Source organism: Aythya marila (assembly GCF_965140915.1).
Source record: "Aythya marila genome assembly, chromosome: 24".
Classification (NCBI taxonomy): domain Eukaryota; kingdom Metazoa; phylum Chordata; class Aves; order Anseriformes; family Anatidae; genus Aythya; species Aythya marila.
Window position 1 is genome coordinate 4,776,929 of NC_139065.1, and position 17,094 is coordinate 4,794,022.

General features: G+C 46.9%; 1 protein-coding gene across 1 annotated transcript; it reads right to left on the reverse strand.

Annotated features, from left to right (window-relative positions):
* Positions 1-2,319: 2,319 nt before the first annotated feature.
* On the reverse strand, positions 2,320-17,052 carry MAPK13 (mitogen-activated protein kinase 13). The gene is made up of 12 exons (XM_082778412.1): positions 14,608-17,052; positions 10,501-10,630; positions 10,073-10,131; positions 8,854-8,962; positions 7,650-7,679; positions 7,159-7,206; positions 6,059-6,173; positions 5,618-5,689; positions 5,008-5,087; positions 4,465-4,543; positions 2,979-3,155; positions 2,320-2,612 (listed from the first exon to the last, which is right to left on the reverse strand). Exons 1-12 carry the CDS (start codon positions 14,724-14,726, stop codon positions 2,533-2,535), a joined length of 1,098 nt encoding a protein of 365 aa, XP_082634538.1. The 5' UTR covers positions 14,727-17,052; the 3' UTR covers positions 2,320-2,532.
* Between the last annotated feature and the right edge of the window lie 42 nt (positions 17,053-17,094).

Genomic DNA, 17,094 nt, shown 5'->3' on the forward strand with positions numbered 1-17,094 from the left:
CTTTAATATGTAGGTACATGGAACTTATCCAGAGGTTTATTACAGTCCATTCAAGAAAACTAGCAATTTCCATCCATAGCAAAGCTGCAGGTAGATGACTTATTAGAGAATCAATCTTTAAAAGTGGCTGTGCCTTTGTATCCTGCTCAGCATAGAACCAGCAGAAAATGATGTCTTTTTTAAGTACTTCTATTAGTTTTGGTTTAGCAATTAGCATTCCCATGTGATTATTAACCAAAATGGTGTTTAAGGGAATATGTGACAGGCTGGGAGGCGTCCTAATACATATCTAAAGATTTTTTTTGTGGGGGTGAGGCATACTCATTCATATTTTGAGCAGGAATAAAGGCCTGTCAGAGAAAAATCTATTCTATAGCACTGCAGAAAGGGGATAAACAGCTCTAAAGTCCCTATAGTACTTAGGAAGCTCTGCAATTAACTGTTTAGCATATAAGCAATGAGAACTTCTAGGAATAGAGGAAGGAGGGAAAAATTCTTAAACACTGTCCAGTCGCCTGGTCTCACAAATACTGAAGGATCACAACATCTCCTCACATACAAGTGGTCAAGAGAGAGCATTATAATAAGCTGTGCAAGCAAACACGGGACATATTTCAAAAGGACTAAAGAGAGTTAGTGTCTACAGGATTGTAGAGTTAGAAAGAGGGCTGCCGCAGAGAGGCAGGAATTTAAGGAACTACAATACCAGACTTTGAAACTAGCTTGGAGTCACCTTACTCTCCAGAAACCAACTCATCCACATCTGCTTTCCCTGAGATATCCCACACCAGCAATAAATTACACTTGATTTCTTTATAAAAAAGCATTTAGCATTCAGCATTTAGAGAGCAGGCACCAAGGCAAGAACCTACAGAGCTGTAGTCAGCCTGAAGTCACTTTCAGATCCCATTTGCTTATTTTGTTCTGGGAATTGTTTTTCATATTTCTCCTCTTCTAATGATAATAACGTTCATATCAAACACCTGTGTGTTTGGTGGATTGGGAAATATTGACACATACGCATCAAAAATTTCCAGGTGAGCGTCTCAGAGGCAGCAATTTCTTGAAGCCACCAAGAATTTCTCACTAAAGCGAATGAATTAAAGTTTGCATATATAAATAAGAAAGCCTCACCAAAGGAAGTACAGTAAAGGGAATTTGTGAAGCTCTTATTTACAAGGATGCTATTTAGCCTGCAGCAGCTTTTGCACAATAGCAGAAAAAGATTTTCTGAGATGCAATTTATAAGGATGCTGACTGAAGGATCTAATCTGATACTCCAAAACTAAGGTATCTGAAATTATTTTTGTGCTCACTGAGTTGTGTTTTCCTTTCTGCTAATGCTACATTGTTCAAGCAATGCATTCTTATGCTTTTTTCTCCTGTATATACATTTTTTGATCCTTACTCAGGGATCTGAGCCTTAGGACTGACAAGACTTCAGACATTTCCCAAATGGTCAGTTTGAATGTCTCTTCATGGTAAGGGGTGAACAGCTCTTTTAGAAGACTGGAGCAAAAGATCCCAGGTTGACCTGATCCCTCAGAGCAGGGGGAATGAGAACATTGAGGGCTCACATCACTGGACCGTGTAACCAAATACTCGACCTGCTGAGTGATAAAGGCAGCCTGCGGCGGGCAGGGTAGCTTCAGGGAAAGGGTGCTCAGTGAGAGATAACTGTGCTAAGACAGAACCGTTGGGGAAACCAGGCTGAGCATAAAGGCAGAGGCCCGTGTGGGGCAGCAGGACTGCTTGGTGATACCCAGCTCCTTGGGATACCGGGTCTGTGAACGTGGCAAAGCGGCCTTGAATTCCCCAGTTGTGTTTGCAGATAGCACTAAGGAGGAGACAGCACGGATCAAAACCTTGAGAATGAGAGAAGCAGAGCAAAAAGGAGGAGCTAACAGCTGTCCAAGGGAGGCAGCACCCTAGGTGGGAGTTTTGCAGATAGGAGGATGACAAGGTTAGAAGTTTGAGAGCTGCTCTGAAGGGAGACTGAGTCCACAAACAACTGGATTCCCATGGTGTCCTGGGAGCCTACAGCACCTCAGCAACCTCACTGTGCCAGATGCTGTTTGACTGCTCAGGGAAAGGGAACGGGTTCAAAGTTAGACTGGATAAAGTCTTGTTATGCTGAATTTCCCAATTTACTATTTTGCTTTGGACTCACTTCCCAGGCAAATTTACTGTTTTCTTAAAGTGCTAAAACTTGTCCTTGGAAGGAATAATAAGAAAGGAGCAACGTAAGCCCTGCTTTCTCAGCTGGAGGAATATGGGGGAGAAAAAAAGAAACACGAGGTAAAATCACCCACAAAGCTTCAATGAACGTATATTTATCTTTAGTGTTGAAAACTGGGGGTGCTTCCCCCTTCAGTAGTACAAAGTCCAATGCCCACAGTGTGGTGTCATCTTCGTGTTTACACACACAGAAGTCCCACAGGCCAAACGATGGCTATGAGCGAGGTAGCGTGGAATAAATCCGACCTGTCACCCAGCACAAGAAGTGAAACCCAGTCGCAGCTGCACCAGTTGCTACAATGACATCCCACTCCGCTTCTTCGAGTCCTTCCGTGCAATGGGACTGAAGGACAAGATCTCCTTGTAAATATGCTCTTGAAAAACAGAACAAAATAATTGATTATCAGTAGCATGTCTGATTGTGGAGGACACGAATGAAACTTTGACCATTACGTGTGCAGAGAGGAAGCATTCATCTGAAAAGATACGGCAGGTACAAGCTGAGGGAGGGAGTCAGACAAAGCAGAGAGGCAAAAAGAGGAGTGAAGAGAGAGGCAGAAGGGATCTTTGCTGAATACATAAAAGCAGCAGCAAGGAAAGGAAGATGTATGCCATCATTGAGGCATTAATGGGCAGTCGCAGCTAAGCCAGCCTTACTCAGCATGCTCACAGGAAACAGAGCAAGAGGCAGGAAAGTCCCATGCTAGACAGGGGCATGACTTCAAAGAAAAACTTCTTACTTTTCCACTCCTCTATCGAAAGCTTTTCATGTTCCAGAGAATCATCATAGGACTGTTGTGCTTCTGTCTCCTCCTCGATGTCTCGGAACTGTTCGAAATACGGGTGGGCCAATGCCTCTGTGGCAGTAAGGCGCTTTTCCACGTCCAGCTGCAACATCTTGTCAAGCAGGTCCACTGCTGTAGGAGGAGACAGAAACATGGCTAAGTGCATGCAGTGGAGAACGGGCATCCTGAGCATGAACCCTGAAAGTGATAGGACTAGTGTTTCCAGTAATACATTTCCAGACCTGAAAATGAAACAGATTCCTCAACCTGGCCTAGGCAGCATGGAGCTCCTGTCTGTGGTGATGCAAAATCTGCCAAACAGCAGCCTCGGGTAACTTACTAACAGAAGTGTAGGGGTAAATTGTATGGAAGTAACGAATTAGTCTTGGATAGGCCTTGCTGCATGGATGGAGCTGCAAGATCGTAAACAGCAAGCCAGTAATTTCAAGATATTTTTCAGTCACTTGCTTTCACTCTGACACCTGCAACTCAATATAGCCTTAGCATGAGTAATCTATATAGAAATCTATACATCCCTGGTAAACAGGAAGGTAGGAGACTCAGATACTGACTGCCTGTTAGCCCCCTTCTGACTTGGTTTTAATAGCTTCACGCTTTCTTCTTCACACCTTTTAGAAGAGTTTTACTCTCATTTGTAATCTACTTGGGGAAAGAGCTACTTGTAGATCAATTTTTACAGTGAAAACTGCATGTTCCAGCTACCTGTCAAGTACCAAAAGGTACAGGTGTTCAACAGGCAGCTGTGATCTGAACTGTGCAATTCCCCCAGAAAGAAATTCTACTTGAGTGGACTTTGGGGCTCTCTCAGCACTTTATCAAAACCTGCAGTGCCTTGGATGTGGGGCTAGGGAAAAGAAAAAAAAAAAAAAAAAAGGAGCCTCATTCAACCTCATTCAAATATTCCTAATCATAATATCATCTGCTTTGCTACAAGCAATGAGCTTTTAAAGCCAGTATCAGCCAAAATTCATCCCAACTCTTGTACCAAGTGTAGCTGAAGGTGTAGTTGAATACAATTACACACAACTGGTCTAATCCTATAATTTGCATCCTGCAACCTAGACATCAAGTTTGTTAAGACAGCACACTCTTCTGGCTTGTTAATACAAGAGTCTGAAGTTCACCTCTTCCTTACAAGTTGTATGCTACAGACAGTGTCCTTTTAAAATTAAAAACCAAACCCGAACAAGTAGGTGGCCAGTAACAGACCACTGACACTGCAGTGCCAATAAAAATTTGTTTTGCTTTTAATTCATACATATTTGCCCTGGGGAGGGCAGCCTCCTGTGGGCACACAACCTGCAAGGGAGGAGGTAGTAAGAAGTTCTGAGAAAGAGGAGCAACTAAACTGCAGCTACGGCAGTCGATCCAGCTCATTTCCAGCTGTGAAAACTTGTGAGAAATGCTCAAGATTACTTACCTTGGGGATTGGCTTTGGGGAAAAGCACAGATAAATCCTTCTTAGGCAATTTGGGAAGGGACTTGATATAACTCTTAGCCTGAAAGGGAAAGGAAAGCACAGCACATGCATTTACTGCAACTGGACACGTGTGAGTAAATGGGTGGTAAAATAGAGCTCCTGGGTCTCATTACTTAGAAAAAGAGAACAGCAAATTATCTCAGACGTCATTTCAGTGACCAGTTTGTAAGGAACAAAATTTTATCAACTGAGATACAGAAGTATTCATGCTTTAAGAGCAGCTAAGCAGGAGAACAGAGGAGGGATGCAGTTTGCTGGTGTGTTAGGCACCTCACTTAGGAGCCCTGATGCCCAGCCCCTACAACCCGTACCAGTTCTTAATTCAAAGCACTAAAGTCAAATACATCAGATGCATCGCTAAGAAACATCATTGCTGTCAGGAGGAGAGATTGCTGTCTCTCCTGTTCACGTGCCTGCTGTAAAAGCAGCTCCTCTCCCCACCTCTGGCAGTGAGAGGTGAACAGCCACACTGAACATGCTTACCGCTTTGTCCTCCAGTTTCTCCACGAAGTCTTCTCCTGGATGCCCCGTTACTTTCAGGATCTGAGTCAGTTGATCCAGGTCTGGCAGGCTGTGTTAAAGATTATCTGACCTCTAGGAGCAAGCCCTGGACTCCACCCAGCAGCTCAGCCTGCAGACTGCATGCAGGAGCATCCCAGGACCAGCGACAGCTTTGGGCAGGTTGTGACACAAACCCAGCAAAGCCACACAAGCAAAGACTCATTACACTGGCAAAAAGAGCTCTTTTCCTGGGATGCAGTTTTCATCAACAAGGAGTTCTGGCACAATTCTGCCAAAGCCTATGCCCACAGGTTTGAGGGATATGCAAGGGCTGTGGGAATCAGCAGTTTAGGCTGCTGATGTACAGTGTATGTGGCCAGCACAGTGGTGTATTTCTAAGGGTGGCTCTGCCCCCTCCCCTCCTATCTCATCTCTGTTTTCCTCACCAAAAAGACTCCACTGGTCCCCTGTGATTACCTCTTAGTAAACCAGGCCACCACCGATTTCCCTCAGTAGCCTCATTCATAAAAGGCCTTTCACACATGCCAAGAATCATTGCCCCAAAGGGAAAAGGTTCAGTTTGAAAGGATACAATCTTTTCCTTTAAACAGCGTTTTCCCAGTCAGCATTTCTGCCATGATGCAACCGATAGACCAGATATCCACTGTTTGAGGAGAAAGAGAGAGAAAAAATAAAAAAGAGAATGGCAGCTTTTAGGAAGAAAGGATTACAGGAGCTGTTGCCTGCTTTTTCAGTTCTCAACAGTCACTGATTTCAATTTCACTCCCATTTTCCACCCTCCCCTGCCTTTTCTATGCTGCTAAAATCTTGGCTTTCATCATTTCCCACAGGCAATAGCTTTGGGAGTTGTGCAGCTGGGACTGTATGGCTGGAGCACAGCAGTGCTCCAGGGGACACTGATGATAAAGAGCAAAAACATTCTGGTGGATTATGTGAGATTTGACATGGGCATGACAGAGGGATCTTGGGATTTGTCACAAGACAGTCACACAGCTGAAGCAATGCAACTCACCTGTCTGGTTGTAATGCATCCAGTTCAGGATGACTTCTGGAGCTCTGTACCAGCGTGTAACCACATAGCCGGTCATCTCAGCATCAGCGTGTCTTGCCAAACCAAAGTCCAAGATCTGCAGTTCACCAAAGCAAGAGAAAGAAGGAAGGGCAGGAAAGAAAAAAAAAAAAAAAAAAAAAAAAAAAAAAAAAAAAAGGAATCCTACAGGCAACTGAGGATCTGCTTCTAAGAATAAATGAAGCAGATCCAATCAGATAATAATGAAGTTCTAACTACACCAAAACCACTCGTGGGATGGTTCAAAGAACTAACAGGTTTGTCTTAATTCCACTGTAAATTGCAAGCCAGCTGCAAAACCAGTTGTCCTGGGGAGACCCTGCGGAAAGGATCTCTGTCGTGTGCTACCGGGAAGGTCACTTCCTTTCTTGTAGCTTACGTCAATTTAAGAATCTCACAGAGTTTAGGCTTCTAGAACCTGAGGCCAAGGCATGCTCGCAGGCCATTACGACTCACCGTTTCCTATAAAAACACCCTGCAGCTGACAGGAGATGACCTCTCCCTCAGTACTGGAGATGAACATGGCTTGACCCAACCTTTACAGGCAACGGAGCCACTCCCTGTAATATACATTACAGAAAACACATGCTAGACCATCACACCAGTGAGCTGTAAGCAGTCCCTTCAGAGCACTACTGAAAATAATTTTGTCTAGAATCACAGCCACCACGTTTCAGGTCCTAGTCCATGGGAACCAAGGGGTAAGTGTGGTTGTATCCAGCTGTCCTTCAGGGATCGTTCACCTAACACAAGTGTTGCTCAGAAGTATTGAATTTACTTAGGAAGTCATTATGAACTTCAATGCAGCTGGAATTACAGTGACAGGATGTTCATTCCAAGTCTTGGGCCCTGATTCAGCAAGTTGCATAAGCAGGTGAGTATTTCCCACTGTCTGCAACCACTGTGTAATGAGGTACCCTGAATCAAGCCTCAGGACGCAAGAGGAAACATGATGACGCCCAAATGCCAGGACTCCTGCTCGCAGAGCAGTTCCCCAGCAATCTGATATGCTACACGCTACAACGCGCTGCTTTTTCACCTACCTTTAGCTGGCAGTCTTCGTTCACAGCCAGGTTGCCTGGCTTCAGGTCCTAAAACAGACAAGAGCAGAATAATGCCGATGTTTTGATTTGCAACTCGTCAACACGAGCCTTAGTCAAACCTCAGTTCACTCTGGATAGCTTCCCATAACATCCCGAGTCCAATATCAACACAGCAAAGACAACATGCCTACTGTACAGGTTTATATTAAAGAGACTTTTTTTCTGCTTTTTCCTGAAGCAGTTTTCATTCAAAAGCCATAAAATGCTTCACAGCTCATTAGAAAATACAGCATTTCCTCAAAATGCTGCACAGCTGAGAGCAAATACGAACAAGCACAGGGCACAGGAGGGAAAAAGAGGGAGGACGCTAGAGAGAACTTAGAGCAGATGAGGCTATTAATGCAACGATGTGCAGGAATTTGTTAGCTTTATGACCAAGCTGAGTTTCTCCTAAACAGACAAAATCAGAATAACAGTGCACATGAACTTACCCTGTGGATGATTCCGGCAGAATGAATATACTGCAATAAAAAGAGGAGCCACAATGTGATCAACTGCAGATAAGACTTTCTTTTCTCCCACAGAGAAATGAGAGCTACAAACAAGGACTTGCTGAGAGCACAGCCCTGGAACCTGCTGCAAGCCCCTGGCCCTCAGTGCATGACCCCAAATAAAACCTACAATCACAGGAGGAACAATGGCTGGTAGGAGAAGGCCACCTGGCAGCAATCTGAAACCCACAGTGAATTTCTGACAGTATTTGCAGTTATATTGCTACTATAAAGAAGAGGCACAGAGAAGAAGAGGAGATGTGGAGCAATAGTTCCTTACAGAAAGTAAACTAATAGCTTGAACTATCAAAACAAAAACATCAAGATTACAGATAGGAACATGTTCGGTAGATAACAAGAAAACTTCTGTTTTGAGTAATAATCCATGTGAAAAAATATTAAAATCAATCATTAAAACAAAATTGGAAATCACATTAGAGTTGCAAAAACTGACTTTGTGACTTTTATCACACCAGTTAAGCCTTTTGTATATTGTTTCCCCCCTTTATTTAAACTCAAGGTAACAGTGATCTGGGGAAAGGTGTTATTAGGGTGAATTCATTAGTGCCTTTAAACTGCTCTGGCTTTAGGTGAAGGGTATTACAGAGGGTAGTACTATTAAGATACTATCCCTACATTTCAGGGTTTGCAGTGACTACTTTCTGTTCTCTCAGAGGCCCTTAAAAACAAGCACATTCCTCATTGTGTTGAACACAAAATCATTCCCTCCCTCTTCTCCACTGAGGGCCTACGTGGGAAATTCAGCAGAATCCCGTTTGCTCCCAGCCCCTTTCTTTCTGTGCAGAGCTTTGCTAAGGGTTTTGGCAAGTCAGCGACGCAGCCGCTGCCACGGAGAAACCATCACAAGCTTTAACTGCTGCAGTTTCAATACCTGATTGACTAGTGTGAAAGAACAGTAATTTTGATTGATGTGTGCTGGAACAGGAGTAGTTCAATAGCAATTACCTGTTGTCAGTGCACGCAATAAAACCCCCAAGTCTTCCAAGACAGTGCTGGAAGGGGGGGGGTTATTATAGTCAGCCCAGAGTTGACACAGAGCAAGATCTACTCGTAGAGGAGCTGCAGTGAGTCACTGAATCTGCTGATGCCCCAGCCTTGTTGTCATTTCTCCAGACCCACCTACCTTCAACCCTTTCAGCATTTGGTAGACCAGGTACTGGATCTTTTCATCACTGAATTCATGTCCCATGATCTTTTGTAAATCTGTCCGCATGTATGGCATCACCAGGTAGCTAAAAGGCAGTAAGACAAGGCCCTAAGTCTAGAAGAAAAAACACAGGGAACCAGGCTAGCCTTGTTCTCACTTGTCTGTTTCCTGTGGCTGCATCTGACAGGAGCAGTTGGGACTATGGTCCTAGCTAACTAGCATAGCCTGTAGTGATGCTAGGATTTCCACCTGCTCTGAAAATTGCTCTCCTTCCCTCAAATCAGATACCTGACATCAAATAAAAGCAAGGATCTTGCAAAACCTGAACAATCCTGAATTAGTTTACTTTAGACTTTAGCTGTTCAGTTCCAGATGGCCTTACACCATCTGGTAGCTGAAACATCTTGTTCAGCTTTAAAGAGTCTTGTAAAACTGCTGCGTTGGCTACCAAATATATCTTTATAACATTCTTCGGCCGTGCCTTGGAAGACAACATCAAGGTTCCCTCAGCCTTTGGCCTGCCTGCTGAGGCTGCTAATTGGTTTCCAGTCCTCCAGCAGGAATTGCTCTGAGAAATGTCAGACAAATTTTGTGCAGGCTGCTAAATATCCAGCCATCGACTGCAAATCCAAACCCAGATGCACACTGCTAGTGCCCAAGGATGGGGAAGTGAAAACAACTTAAGGACTCATCCAACCTGACCATCAACACTGAGGGAAGTGGAACAACAACAAAAAAACTACTACACAAACAAAAAACGCATCCAGAATCAAGGTGAAAAAAAAAAAATTTGGAAATTCTCAATTTAATTATCCCAGGGACTGATGAGCAATACTTCTCCCATCCTGACTCCAGCCTCTTAGTTAGCAGTCATGCAGCCAGAGCATTAGCACGGATCATGCCACATGTGATATGCCGTGGAATGTAATGCCTCAGTTACCCGTGTCAGTCTGTCTGTGGGGCATTCCCAGCTGTGAACATGGCATGTGATCTATTTATGGGGGTTTTAGCCATAAGAACTGACCTTTGTTTTGATTCTCCTTGTTACTTGGGGATTACTTGGCTTTAGTCTGTCCCTTTTCAAATTGGTCTGTGGAACTGCACCTCAACACGATACGCTACTCTGCTGCTAAGCCTGCAGGTGTCTAGGGCAGTGATCGTGTCTAGACAGAGCCAACACAAACTGCACACTTACAAGTCCTGGAATCCGTGGTAGGAAGGAGCAGAGGTGAAGACATCAAGCAGCCCAATGACCTGATGGAGAAGAGAAGTCCAAATGTAAGCCTGGAAAGCATTTGCTGTGCACGTGGGATGCAGGTAGCAGCCCTGCACCGGCACATGCACGTCTGTGAGCACTGAGAGCTCTACGTGAGGAATCTGAGGATTCTTTGCTATGCTATGCAGCTACTTCTCTTCTTACTAATACTCAGGAGCACCCATTACACATCTGCTCAAGCCTGGTGCCAACTGGGCACAGTAGGCAAGCAGCAGTTAAGCCCTGAGACTGCCGGCACATGCCAACTTTTGAGACGTCTCAATCAAAACTAAGGTGCTGCCACCACAGAAGGCTTGCTCCAAAGTGGCAAGAAAGCTTCCCTTGCAGGAAGAAAAACAGCTACTTACGTTCTCATGTTGCATATGCTTCAGCAGCATGAGCTCTCTGTATGCTCTCTTGGCGAAGATCTCCGACTGGAAGGGGCGGCATAGCTTCTTGATGGCCACTTTTTCTCCTGTCTTCTTGTCTATGGCTGAACTGCAGCAGACGAATAAAAAACAGTTCTGACTATGCAAACATGTCTTAACAAACGTGTGTTTTAACAAGTTCCCTTCTAGCAAAGAGCTAATTCTGGACCTCAGAGAAAAACAGCAAAAAAAAAAAAAAGCCCCCTTGATCTTTCTGTGCTGGCAGAGGAACTCAGTGGAGCTCTCTGCACAGATTTTTCCACCGCATGACTTGGGTTTGCAGACCACAGCCCATGCTTTTTGGAGGACTAGACAGGATACCAAGCAAAGCATTAGCGGCCAGTCTTTACTCCCATTAACATTTCCTCTAACCTGCAGCAATGAGCTGGAGCTAACAGAGCAGTGAGAAGAAGGAAACGCAAATAGTTAAAGGTCAGGATCGCTTCTAGTTCTGCCTTCTCCTTTACTAAGTCATGGAGATAAGGGAATAAAGCAATTTCCTCTTTGCCATCTGCTTGGAAGTTACTGTTAAAGGTACGTCAGCTTTCCTCACTGTTTTCTGGAGCAAAAGCAGGCTGTCACATGCTAAAAATGCAGGCTACTAGAATTAATTCCCCAGCACTAAAGATCTCTGATGCTCTACATATGCTTCCGTATAAAAGCAGGTCTGGCTGAAAATGAGATTCTGCTCGTGAGCTCATGGAAACACGGTGCAAGAGCCATAGCAGGAGAGATGACGTTATTCTCTGATCACATTTACTGTCTGCAGCAGGGTTGGGTGATCCTGTGACACATGCTCTTCTTTTGGAGGCTCTGTAATCAGATTGCAAAGCAGGATCCATATTTCACCAGATAAGAAGGAGGGAGGAACATCCTCAGGCTGTCTTCAGGATTCTTGGTGGTGTTTTCCAGGGACACAGAGGTGTCAGCACACCTCATTACACCTTGGTGCCTCAGCCCCTCCTCAAGCCCTCCAAGAGACAACCGGATGAAGAAAGGGCTTTCTGTGCCAAACCTCACTGTGGGCTTTCCGGAGCAGTTTTGTAATTCCTTCTTCCATGGGGATACTGAAGGGCCATGAATTGGCATCCTCAGTTCCACAGCTTTTAGTGGCACAGCCCACACGAGTGCTGGCACCTTCCAGCTTTGCACACACCTCTCCCCTGTTTTTTTTTTTTTTTTTTTCTTTTTTTTTCTTTTTTCCCTGAAGAGATGCTCAAGTCACCCCTACCATGGTCCCAGACAGCCAGGCTCCATCCACGGCTCCTTCCAGGCACTGTGAGGACCTGAGCCTAGAAAGGGCCGGTACCATAAGCAGAGATGACACTACCATGACCTCAAGGCCATCACTCAGAGGCAAGGCTTTCCGAGTGGCATAATCCAGAAAACACCACATAATAACGCAGTCAAATGGTGCATTCTGCTGGGTTTAGGGCAGACATGCAATAGGAGAGGTGGAAATATCCTGCTCATCCTGGTTTCCCCTTCGGTTTAATGCCAAGGAAGGGTTATTATTCCTTGGTGCAAACCTTGGCAGTCTGTTGAACAGCTTTCTCCGATTGTCAGCCCCAAGTAATCAGTTGTGGTGTGGCCTCCAGCAGTTCAGCTTATCAACAGCTCTCATCTAGCAGAGACAACATCTCTGGTACCATAAGGCAATCTTCCTGCTCATGGCCACTAAGGTCCCTTCCAGCTGCTCTCAGTTATTGGCGATGAGAGCAGACACATCCTCTGAGAGCTTCAGTATGACTGATTTTGTCAGTCTATTCAGCTGGAAAAAGCAAAGGAAGTGCTGGAACAGCTACGCCAGGCAGCTTCGGCGCTGAAGATCACATAGGATATCTTGAGAGGGAAGGGGAGATTGTCTCACTGTCATTAGGACATCAGCAGGTGTTGGCAGAAATGGCAGCACAGTGTAAAAATTCGCCAAGGAGCAAGTGAATTAAGAGGAAAGGACTGAGACCTCACAGTCAGACACCTTCTGCAGATCCGAGGTGCTTTTCCTAACCCTGGAGCGCACATTCTGACCTGCTGTCCCCACATCTGCCCTACAGAGCACGTATCCAACCCCACCACTCAATGCAGGACAGCGTGAGTGCACTAGCTTCAGCCTGCCCCGTGTAAGCAGCGTTACTTTCACCCTCGCCACCAGCCAGAGCTAAGAGTTAATTCAGCTGACACGGCCGGGGTGAGCCCACAGCGTGCTTCCCAGCATTGGTTTAATGAGTAGCTGGAAGTGCAGGATGACGCCAAGGCCAACCTGGGGGCGAGGTCCCACACAGGCCTGCAGGTGACGGTGACACCGCCGCATCCCTGGGACCCGGGGCGCAGCACGCCGTGCCCACGGCCACGGACGGGCAGAGCCAGGTCCCCACCTTGGCTGGGAAGAGCAGCGTTGGGGATGGCAAAAAACTCCTCCCACAATTACAAAATCGCTATAGATTTCAGCAGAATTAACGAGGGAAGAAACGAGCATTTGCTGGTTTTCCTGAATTAGCTCGAGGATGTGCAGAAGCTGGCTGCTCCAAAAATGCTGTGCTAGAAAAGCTTCCCAGCAATTCCCAGCAGAGGACAGCAAATCCTAACTCCACATGCGTCTTTGTACATGAATCAACACCAGTCCCACTCTGCCAAGCAGCGTCCATGCCGTAATAATGCCCCCCTCTCCCCTGGGTCTGTTTTAACACATCCATCCCTCCCTGAGATTCTTCACAGCAGCTGAGGTCCACACAGGGTCCAGTAAAAGATTTGTCTTACTGCTGTTTTTCTCTCCTTTCTTTTTTTTCTTTTTTTTTTTTTTTTTTTCCTAGTGGTCAAGGATTTGGAGGGATTTGTCTTCCTTTTTTCCCCTATGACTCACCCATTTTTATTTTCTTGTAGTCTTCCTGCTCTACTTTATTATAAAGACCAGAAAACACAGTGCAAATATAAAAAAACTTCAAGTTCAGTCTTGCTGCTGGAGTTTGCTGGACTCATTTAAGTGTCTCAGAAGCCCACCTTGCACACGAACAGCAAAGTGGGGAAGGAAACATCTGGTGCCTCTTTGCGTGCTGTGAAATAGGCAGCCAGGGGACAAAGCCAGAACTTAGGCCCCAGGGTTTTGGGATTCCTCCCAGGAGAGGCACTTTGCCCAACACCCAGGAGAGGGGACACACCTCCCATTTTTTGTTTTTTGTTTTTTGTTTTTTGTTTTTTGTTTTTTTTTTTTAAACTCATCATGTTATGCAACAAAGGCTGCATTCAGATGCTATCAATGGGCTGCTTCAAGTTCAACCTTTCTAAAAGTCATCAGTCTCCTCCAATTCACCAGCACAAAGCAAGATCCGACTTCTGCTTGCTTTCACTATCGGCACCTTTGCCCATGTAATTAACAGTCGCTCAATAGCTCGCACTGCTCTCTTGTAGGATGAGGACTGTTATCGGCCAGGAAGGAAATCCCAGGCTGTTACTGATCCTGTTTTACAACGCTTTCTGTTTTATGAGCTCAAACTGGAAGCAGAACTGGGGGCTGTACCACCCAGCTGCTTTTCCCTGGGCAGACCAAAATCAGCTGCCTTGAACCGCCACAGCCACCCCTGTCCCCGGAGGCTTGGTGCTTTGTTCCAGGACCCAACTCTTACCCTTTACAAACTGCTTTCAGAGACCTAGTTTTTTGTTGTTGTTGTTTTTCCCTTTCTGCTAGACAGAAATCCTCCCTTAATCCAAGCTCAAGACCGAGGCGAGCCGAGGAGCTCCCTGACCCGAGGTCATGCCCAGCCTGGCAGCCCTGCCTACCTGCTCCAGCTGCTGGGCGAGCGTCGCGTCCCGTCCCGCTCCCCCCACCTCTGAATGGATGCTGCAGAGGTGAGCTCGGGTTCAGACCTCTCCCCGCTGCCCACCTGGGGCAACCGCAGGAGGAAACAGGTCCATTTTCATCCAGACAAACCACCTCCATCACGCATGCAAATGCCCTTCGTAATGGAGGGGTGCCCCTCGGCACCTCCTCGCTCCCCCCCCCGAGGGATGCTCCGAGCACCCCCTGCGTGCCCCTCGCTGCTCCCCACTCACCAGACGGAGCCGTAGGCCCCGGACCCCACCGGGTGGAGGGACGTGTATCTCCTGGGCAGCTCCCAGACGGTTTTGTTGAGTTCCTGTCTGTAAAAGCCTCGTCTCCTTGCGATGTTCATCGCCCGGCGGGTGCGGGACTGCCACCCCCCCAGAGTACTGGAATACAGCGAGGCTTCTGGGGTGAGACAGGGACACCAAGGCCTTCGGTGCCGGTAAAAAAGGACTCTAGCGAGTTTCCTTCTCCGTGTTCAGCTGATGTGAGCGTGAAGGGACATGTCTTTCGGCCCTCCTCCCTCCGCCTCCACATCGGCTGCGATGAGGCATCAGGTTTCCAGACACGCCTCGGCCTTGTGCAGGTATTTCTGGACGCTCCTATCGGCGCGGGGAGCAGCGAGCCCCACGGCAGACACACCTCTGGCCAGGGCGCAGAGCCTCGCGCTCACCCGGTCTCGCCTCTCGTGCCTGGGCCTGGCGCAGCAGCCATCCGCCGGCACGCGCCGCCAAATGCCGTGGTGGGGCTCGGAGGGGGTCTCGTGAGATCACGGCTCCGATGAGTAAGGGCTTGCCGAGCCGGGGAATCCGGGGTCACGTTTGATGCGGAGGACAAGCCACAGCGCCTCGTCAGACGAGAGGGATGTTCTCTCCAGATGGACGGGGACAGCGCCAGGCTCGCGAAGAACAACCCCAGGGTGCTAAATCCACCGGAGAGCGAGGAGGTGATGGTGATTTTCTCCAAGCTCTCGGCTTGGTTTCCCAGCAGATGAAGGCTGGCTGAGCTCCACCTCCATCCAGGTGACCGCAGCAAGGAGGTACAGGAACCATTCTGAGACCTGCAGGTGCCTGAGGCTCGGCTGGGTCTGGTTTCCTTCCCTGCAGCAGGTCTGACCCCATCCCAGGTGTCCCCAGACAGCACAAAACCTGAGTTTGCTCCTTCCTGCAGTGACAGCAGTAAACACAGGCAGCCTACACCAGGTCGTCCCCTCCTGGTAAGCAGGGAGTGCCTCCACGCTCTGCTTGGACTTTAGCTGCCCAAGTGGGGCTGTAAAGGTGCATCCTGCACACAGAGGAAGTGACTAAGGGGTGCCCTAACGAGCCAGCCCAGCCGCTCACCGTGCTGGACCCTGCCAGCCCTCAGCCCTGCTCACATCTTCTACCAGCTCAGTGCCTGCCATCCGTAAAGGTGGCCCTGCTTTGAGTGCATCTGTGCAGCAGGACTACGATCTGATAACAGGAATCACAGAAAATGCACCATCAAGGATTTAGGGAGGATTCATTTTACCTGGTTACAGGTAACAGCAGCTACAGCAACTGCTCTAACACCTTAGAGCTGGCCCTTATGTTCTTCAGATAGCCATGGTAAGGTCTGCAGCTTTATTAAACAAACCAGGGGCAGGGTGTTGGTAGTGTTTTAGCTTTGCTTATGCATGCAAATAAATCCGGCTATAGCAACAGTATGGTAAGGAAATAAAACAAAGATTGGCTTGGTTCTATAAATACACCTGTGAGCAAGAGGTGTTACAGCAGAAACTGCTGGTACATAAGCAAACATGCAACTCATTTGTAATTTCATGAGCACAGAACTCTTGCTCAACTATGCATGCACACATAACTAATCAGCACGCAATTAAGGAGTTCTAAATATCTAAGACATGTCTCGGCTGTAGTAGGATGAATTAATTTAAGTGACCAACTCAAATCAAATAGGAAACCTTAAGGCATTAGATTAGGAAACCTTAACTCATTAGATTTTGTAGGTGGAACTTCCTTATTTTTCCCCCAGTTCACCTCCCACTGATTTTAGTATCTGTTGTTAACGAGGCTGTATTGTAACTGAGCACACTCAGGAATTAGGGTTCTGGATCCCCCCACACCCACTGCACAGCTCTGGAACAGGGGAGCGTCCAAGAGGTGGATGCCAGCTACCTGCCCTGGATCAACACGCACCACCTTGTTTTATCAAGGCCTGGGAACTTCAGGTACTGAGGCTTTCATTAGCGTGACGAACACTGTTTTATTCAATCATTTCTCTCATCGTCCTGATTGAATTATAGCACCGGTAAGCAACAGAAGTCAGAAAATCTGTGTTAAGGAGAGCCAGGATGCTCCTGCTGCCATAAAAACCCTTCCACCACCAGCCAGATGATAGCTGAAGAGCAAAACAAACAAAAACCCCACACAACTAAATGGCAAAAAACTGTAAACCAGTGCTACTGGGGAAAGGTCCCAGGTTCAGGCAAGTAGCAGGGCACTTGTTTATTGTGTTCAGTAAGAGCTTCCCTACGCTAAACAGAAAAATTTGTACTGTGTCCAGTACTCACGGTCAGACTCTAGGCTAGTTCTGTATCAGAGAAGTCACTTGGGAGAACTACGGATGCACAAGCCTCGTGTCAACAGCGTTGGTCAACAGTTACACAACCTTGCCCCCGGCCCTTTCCTCCCCCCCCAGTCCTGTATGACACGAGGGACAAATTCATCCCTTGCTAGAAC

Coding starts and splice junctions, on each gene's coding strand:
- MAPK13 (XM_082778412.1), bottom strand. CDS start 14,726: ATGAACATCGCAAGGAGACGAGGCTTTTACAGACAGGAACTCAACAAA. Junction 5,088..5,617: donor GCTGTTTAAAGGAAAAGATT/GTATCCTTTCAA, acceptor ACAGCCTGCCAG/ACCTGGATCAACTGACTCAG. Junction 2,613..2,978: donor TTCGATAGAGGAGTGGAAAA/GTAAGAAGTTTT, acceptor CTGTTTTTCAAG/AGCATATTTACAAGGAGATC.